Raw genomic sequence first — 7,887 nt, 5'->3', positions numbered from 1 at the left:
TTTGTGTATTTTATTGACTTTTATCGATCGATCGTTTGTTTTCCTTTGAAGGGATGTACTTCATGGTAGAATGTCATATAGTCGCTCATACGTATAGTCTCCCATAGAAGTATCCCACACTTATACCTCACCTCTCCCTTGCTATGACTGACCTGTTTCTAGCTATGATCAACCGTCCCTACCTATGATCAACTGTTCCTAGCTATGATCAGCTGTCACTAGCTAAACTGTTTTGGTTAGCTAAACGTATCTATTTCTAGTCGAATATTTTTATGAAAAAGGGATTTTCATGCCGAAACCTTCAACGAGTGGGTGGACGAGGAATTTACTGCGTCATAATTTACATAAAAGAGTACTCACACGAGTTTTATATTAGTTTATTTATAGTTCCTTTCACGGTTTCCGACGCCATATTGTTTTGGGGGCAAATTTACTAAGAAGCGTAGGGAAAGAGATACGTTTTTCGTAATATCTCCATTCTGAGGTTATACCCTGCGAGCAAAGTCTCCTTTACCTTCCCCCGAGTGAGAGAAAGGAAAGAGTCTTCTTTCCTTTCTCTCACTCGGGGCAAGGTAAAGGAGACTCTGCTCGCAGGGTATTCTGAGGTAAATTTTCGAGACCAAACTCTTTCTGTAGATGGAGAATCTTCTGTTCAATAATGTTTTGTGTGGTGTTTTTGAGGCGATGAAGCCACCATATAACACTGGTTCTCAGAGAGACGGAGACTTGCTTTGGGGTTTGCGACCAAGACTCGTTTATGCTGGTTCAGTTTGACCGGAAAAAATATATTCAAACCGAATCCACGGACTTTCTTCTGTCTTACAATGACTAAATCCCAAATAGTCTTCTACTCTATTCAAAGTATCCAATGTGCCCAGCACATTTGACACGTTTTCCCGTGTCAAAACTTGTTACCTTTCAGTTTCATTCAAATTGTTCTCCCTGTAACTTCCGTATGGCGAGCTCCGCTTTTAGGCAGTGCCTAAATATATATTTCAAATACTAGTGATGAAAATGGTTTTTCATTAAGTTTCAAAAACCATCCACGTGATCCGAAAAGTGGCCATCCATTGGTTGCTGAGCTTATGAATCATTAATGAATTTGTAATCAAGACTTGATATTTAAATTATTCAATCCCCTATCTCATATTTCAAATCGTTCCAGCTTTGCGTTGAGCCAGTTGGGACTCGTACGACACCTCAGTCAGTGATACAAGTTTGAAAATCCAAGCTTAAGTAGAGAATATCCAATTGTAAACATGGATCTAACCTTGTTTTTCTATGTAACGTTGATAATTCTCATCTTGAAAGCAGATAAGACAGGTAAGCTTTGAACTTATTTTTTTTTAAAGTTTGTTCTGTAGACTATGAAATTTTTGTTGTAATAAAAAAGAAATTAAACTATCGGTATTCACCGCCATCTATACAGCTGTGGCGCATTATTGCTTATATAAAGAAGAACCAAGTTGGTTATGAAAAGTTATAAAGATATCTTATCTTTATTCTTTATTCTTTATTACCTCAATCGTTACTATTTCAGTTAACAGGAATATCATATTTTATGAATGAAAGGTGTCTCTTTTTTTCTGCATGTGGAGAAAGTTTTAATAATAACAATTTGCACGATCTACTTTTTTTTTATTGTTAAGTTTTAAGCTCCTTATAGCTTTCAAAATCTAGTTCACTTATTCAGTAATTAGAAATCATGTTTTATTTAGAGGAAAAACATTGTCAAATTTGTTTTAAAAAAGCAATTTTTCAACAAAAGTTTGAAGAAATTCACAGATTACGTTTTTAAATCATTTTTTAACATCAGAAAAAATCTGTTAACATTTGGTCAGCTACGATTTTAAGCTCACGCCCCCTTACCACAGTTTTTGGATTTTTTAGCAAAATAATGACTATCTAGGCAAAAAAACGAAAGTGGATTCAGTTCATTCAAATATTCTTTTAAGCACGACCTTTTGCTTTGAAAAGAGAGGAAAGTGACAGAAAAGAGCAAATATTCCAAATGTATGGCCAATTTTTTCCAATGATATTTGGCTTTATTTTGTCCCATTTCTTTTAATTTCTCCTTCTAGAAAAAGAAATAAACTATTATTCTACGGTCAATGTAAGATATTTGGATACAATGTTGTCACTGACTTTATTCAATTTTTTGTATTTCCATGGTTTCCAATATTTATTTACAGACACCCCGGGTACGGTGGCCCACAACTGTCATTTGGCAAAACTAAAAAACTAAAACTAACTCACGGCAAAGCAATATTACACTCTTAGTTTTGCTATGTGTTTTCTTAGTTTTGCTGAGAGTTTTCTTGTTTTGCCGTGAGTTTTCTTTGTTTTGCTAGAAGTTTTCTTGTTTAATTTTGCCGTGACGACTGTGGGCCACCGTACCCCGGCCAGACTGTTTCTTTCTTCTTTTTTAATTGATTCTGAAACAAGAGAAGAGAGTCTCTCCTCGAGATATCGGATTTTAAAACATTTTTAACAAGCAGCGAAGGGAAAATCTTACCATATTTTTTGTGAACAATTTAAACTTTAGATAATTCAATCCGAGCAAAATAACCTTCTTTACGTAACATTATTTGCATATCTAAGAATTTACGAAGAATAAAAACAAAACACTAATAATTTAGACTTTATCAAAAACCTGATTCTGCTCTTTTCTGATTGGCTAAAGTTTTGACTTAAGATCATGATTGGTTAACTTTGCAAAAGTGGTCCTGCTTAAACCATGCCTAACTTACCAATCAAATTGAGTTTTTTTAATTGGATTTTGAACTTTTCTTCAATTTTAAGTCAACTTTCATTGTAGGAGTAAATGAAATAAGACAAATTACTTTTAACCCGCTGAGATTTTAGCTTCTGCACAATTGCTAAATGGATAAACAGTGAAGTTTACTTTAAATAGGTACACTATGAACCGCTATCCAGACAGGTGATTCTACTTCTCTCGGCCAGAACGAATTAGCCAATCAGCGAACGCCTGTATTTCCTAGTTCCAGGTTTTCTTGTTTGATTTTACCGTGACAGCTGTGGGCCACCGTACTTTAAAGAATAACACTGAATCAACTTTTTAGAAAAAGAAAGAAACAGTCTGGCCGGGGTACGGTGGTCCAAAGCTGTCAAAAGCTTCACAACTGAAACAAGAGAAGAGAGTCTCTCCTCAAGATCGGATTTTAAAACATTTCTAACGAGCAACAAAGCGATAATCTTACCATATCTCTTATGAACAATTCAAACGTTAGATAATTAATTTCGAGCAAAATAACCTTCTTGACGGAACATTATTTACATATCTAAAAATTTATGATATAGCTAATTAGTGAGAAGGCTGTCAATTATGATTTAAGTGATAATAAAAGCATTTTGTGACTCTTAATTTGTGTCTTGACCAGTGTTTTAATCAGTATCTTAATTAGTAATTTGATCAGTGTCTTAATCCATTTTTGATCAAGTATCAAGGCGCGTACAGGTGACTACAATGCTAAGTCGCCATTGGTCATTTACTTTATGAATTATTAATGAGTTTCAGAATAATGGCAACAAAAAGATCGGTCTAAATAAAGCTAATTTATTATGACGTTTCTATACATCGAAGCTCTGCTTTTAAGGTAAGCAAGGGAGGAAGCAATAGCAGTTTTAATTGATTGCCAGCAAGAAATCTATTGGATAATTCAATCTAACAATTATTCAAACAAATTATTCCAAAAGATATTCAAATGCTAAGCACATTAATAGCGGAGCAACATTCTTAAGAAAAATTGGTAACCCATCAAGCTCATTTTTCATGACTTTATTACGTCATTTTCGTTCGTACTCACGTACATAGTCCGTACGTCCGTGTACAGACCACAGGTTTCCTTGTTCATGTCAAGGCAAAATTAGCTGCAAATGCACAGAAAAAATCGCGAGCGAGAGCCGAAGTCGCAAGTAGGAGGACTTGTTTCTTTGCAGTGATTCGATTTCCGTTTCGCCGTTGACTGTTTGATATAATTTATTCGTGGGCTAGAATTCCGGTCATATCACGGGCTCGTTATCAGCGGCTTAGGTTTGCAAAACATGAAACTATAAGCGCCAAAACACGTTAAATAAGGCTCGTTTTGTGCATTAAACACCATTTTATTTTCAAATAAATACCATTCTGTGTGTTTTGAGTGTATTTAGAAATCAATATCGTCGAACAGACGTTTTAGAAGCAAAACTCTTACTCGAATCGAATAACGCCACAGTGAGCCAAAGAGCTCCAAGGCCCGCACTTTTTTAAAACTCAAAATCACTAGCTATGGTATTCCTTTGCTAAAAACTATCCCATGATTCTTTGAAGCTGGATGTGAGCTTTGTTTTGGTATCATATATGGCAGCGAATTTGAGAGAATCGCAGTTTTAATGGCAAATATTTTGCTATTGTCGGCCTTTAGACGGCAAATTGATTTGTACTTTTCCTCTTCTTTCACCTTCAAGATGGACGGTCTTAATAGCCTTGGATTTAGACGAAAATTGTTGTGTGTATTGCATATCGTGTTCACTTTTGAGAAACGAACTTGGCAAATTTACTTTCGCTCGAAGATAATGAACCGGTAACAGTTAAAGTTGAGGACTCGTGAGCTTCTTTGTGTTTTTACAAGAGGAGGAAAACAGCGGAATCGCGCCAAAATTTGGATTTGAATAAAAGACATTCAAGGTAAATATCACTAAACCTGATATTGTAAAGGATTATCTGTGGTTAGATTTCGATTTCCTTCTCAAGTAAAAATGTCGACTTTTAAAACTTTTTGAAAAACGTTTTCAAGAACAAAAGTGCTCCCTGGGGTAAATGGTTTGTGGTGGGTTGTGTAGACATGACAAAAATTACTAAGTAGGATAGTAGTAAACAAAAAAAAAAACAAAGACTAGCGCTTAAAAAGTCTGTTGTGCAATTTGATTATTTTTTCCCGCTGTTTTTCATTATGAATGACATCATATGTGAATCAAAAATAATGATAAGTCGATTTTTCCCGATTTTATTTTCGCCTTTCAGATTTATCTAAATTGGCATCGATCCCTGTAAATAAAACGGTGGTACTTTTAGTTTAGTATTTAGTCAACTTGGTTATTTGATAACTGGTTGAATAGACTGGTTTATTTTCCTTGGGAACCTTGCTCCACCAAGTCAGTTTTTGTTATGTTATTTATTATTCACTATTCCTAAACTCACTCAAAAACTGACAAAGATGAAAGTCAAATTAAACTCAAAGTACCGTCATCGCCTTTATGCCGGTTACATTGAAGCAAACATTTTACATTGGTTTCTTTTCACGTCATATCGTACCAATTAAAAAATACAATAGTGGTGTCTTTTTTTTTCTTTTTTTTTTTTTTTTTTCCTTCACACCTTCTTCAGCTTCAATGCAGTCCTCAGAAATAATGAATATTAATTATTCATTAATCTTTAGTTTCGCAGTGTAAACCAAAGAGGAAGGAGTTTGACAAGGAATTTTCGGACCTTACACTCACCAGTAAAATACTTGGCTCATTAAACACAAAAGAAGTAATCTGTCAGTACAGCTGTCACTCTCATGAGAACTGTGATGCTTATAATTATAACTTGGATGATGGTCGTGGTGAAGTACTCGACGCTCGTTCTTCTTTTTTTAATGTAGTTATGAGAAAAGGCTGGATATTCAGGGCCTCGAAGGTAATCATACATCTTTCCGTCCATCCATCCATCCATCCATCCATCCGATCTATCTATTCATCCATTCAAGCATCTATTCATATACATCTATCTCCCTATCCACTTTCATCTAATCTATCCCACTCATCATCTATTTGTTCATCCTATCCATCATAGTGAACTAACATTTGGTCCATTAATCGGTTCATTATTTTTTTACAGTGTGAATCAGATCCGTGTCTTAATGGAGGTACGTGTTTCCATGCAATTGGAAAAGATAGATGTCTGTGTCCCTGTCAGTGGAAAGGAAAGTCGTGTGATGTACCCAGTAAGTATTTAGTTAGATATAAATGTCGGTGTCCCTATGAATGGAAAGGAGAGTTGTGTGATGTACCCCATAAGTATTTAGATACATATATATATCTGTGTCCATCTTTCTTTATATACTTTTTCTTTTTGTCTAGTAACTAACTCTGATTACGTGATGTCCTTTCCCGGAGGATCAGTTAATGACTTGGTTGTCTTTGAAAATCCCTTTCCGGTTAGTTTGAGTATGCTGTCTGTCAGCATGTGGTTTCAGATAGATCCTGCAAAAGATGGACAGCATGCATTGCTGAGCTACGCAACTTCGACAAAAGCGGACACGATTCTTGCGAAGTTAAAGCCAACCCTAACACAGATATGCATTTACAACGACTGGGGGTAAGAACATTTTTGAGCCTAAAATTATTTTATCTCGGTCCATTCTTCAAGCGTTCCATTCACAATTATTGCTTACTAGCTACCATTTTTTGTAGACTTGACTTTTTTCAAGTTGTCATCAGAGGTGGACAGCGAGTTTTTCGTCAACCTTTTATTCTCTTTAGTTTGTTCGCTTTAAGAGTTATGAAAAGACCCTGGTTGGGGCCGCTCATGTGCATTGAGATTTCCATACGGCTTTCATAGTATATCGTATATGATGGTAATTGAACTGAGTGGAGTGCAATTTGGTCTGAAATCAAACGCGCGATTACAAAATCACACGACCGCGTAGCGAGAGTGTGATTTGTAATTGCAAGTTTGATTTCAGACTAAAATTGCACGACACGAAATTCAATAACCACTTAATCATATCCTTTTTGTAATCATACATAAGAAAAAGGCACAAGAAAGAGTGCAGAATAATCAGTTTAATGTAGTAGAAGAACTAAATGCGAACAAAAAAATCATCTAAAAAAAACTTTTTTTTTTAATTTTTTTGTTTTATTTTATTGTTTAAAAAAATGTTTTCTTTAGAATGCGATTAAGAGCTGCTAAGGATGCGATTTGGGAATTAATCGCACTCCTTTGAACCAATCAGATTGCAGTATTTGGTAGTGATAACAAAAAGGATGTGATTAATATCGTAATCGTGTCTTTCAGTGAAAAGGCGAAGTATACATATCCAAATCAGTTGATAACTAATAACACCTGGCATCATCTTGCTTTCACTTGGGAAAGTGTAACAGGTAACGTTGTACTGTATATCAATGGAGTCAAGAGAGGCGAGAAAGCCAACGTGGCAACAGGTGAGACGATTGGCAACGGGGCCTTAGTACTTGGCCAGGATCAAGATAGCTACAAAGGAGGCTATGATCCAAATCAAGCTTTTAAAGGCAATCTCACAAGCTTGAACATGTGGAACAGGGTCCTGACAGCCTCTGAAATATCAGATCTCGCCAGAAAATGTCCAACTCAGGAAGGAAACATTCTAACTTGGACTAAGTTGATGAGTCAGCCAAGGTTAGGAAACGTGAATCTGATCTGCTCTACTTTCTGTGTTCCACAATAAAATGCCAAGATTGGACAAAATAGTAAATTATTAGGAAGGAAGGTTGAATAGGTGGACCTGGTGTAACAGAAAGCAGTCTTAAAAATCAACAAATATACTTTTGTTTGCTTTAGATATTACATTTACAACGTGCAATTAACTTACTATATACAATAATATAATTTAATTCATTATAAATAAACATAATCGTGTTTTACCACTTTAGGCCAAATGTTTTTCCTCGTGGCAGCATTGCTCTTTTTTTTGTATTGTATTTCATTTTCTGTATTTTTTTTTTTTTTTTTTTTTTTGTACTTGGTAAGGACCAAGGTAGCTACAGAGGAGGATTTAATGCAGCGCAAACTTTTAATGGCAATCTCACAAACTTGAACATATGGGACAAGGTCCTGACGGCCTCTGAAATATCTGATCTCGCCAG

At 35.4% G+C, this 7,887-nt stretch overlaps 1 protein-coding gene across 1 annotated transcript; it reads left to right on the top strand.

Annotated features, from left to right (window-relative positions):
* Positions 1-1,259: 1,259 nt before the first annotated feature.
* On the top strand, positions 1,260-7,596 carry LOC116288224 (jeltraxin-like). Its single transcript, XM_031694991.1, has 5 exons — positions 1,260-1,323; positions 5,439-5,680; positions 5,882-5,987; positions 6,124-6,361; positions 7,139-7,596. The coding sequence occupies exons 1-5, from the start codon at positions 1,260-1,262 to the stop codon at positions 7,467-7,469; spliced, it is 981 nt and encodes a 326-aa protein (XP_031550851.1). The 3' UTR covers positions 7,470-7,596.
* Positions 7,597-7,887: the final 291 nt, after the last annotated feature.

Source organism: Actinia tenebrosa, unplaced genomic scaffold (genome assembly GCF_029948245.1).
Source record: "Actinia tenebrosa isolate PJP-AT-01 unplaced genomic scaffold, QUT_ActTen_1.0 PGA_scaffold12__29_contigs__length_12842862, whole genome shotgun sequence".
Taxonomy (NCBI): Eukaryota; Metazoa; Cnidaria; class Anthozoa; order Actiniaria; family Actiniidae; genus Actinia; species Actinia tenebrosa.
Note: the sequence above shows the minus strand (reverse complement) of the source record. Positions and strands in the feature narration are given on the sequence as shown.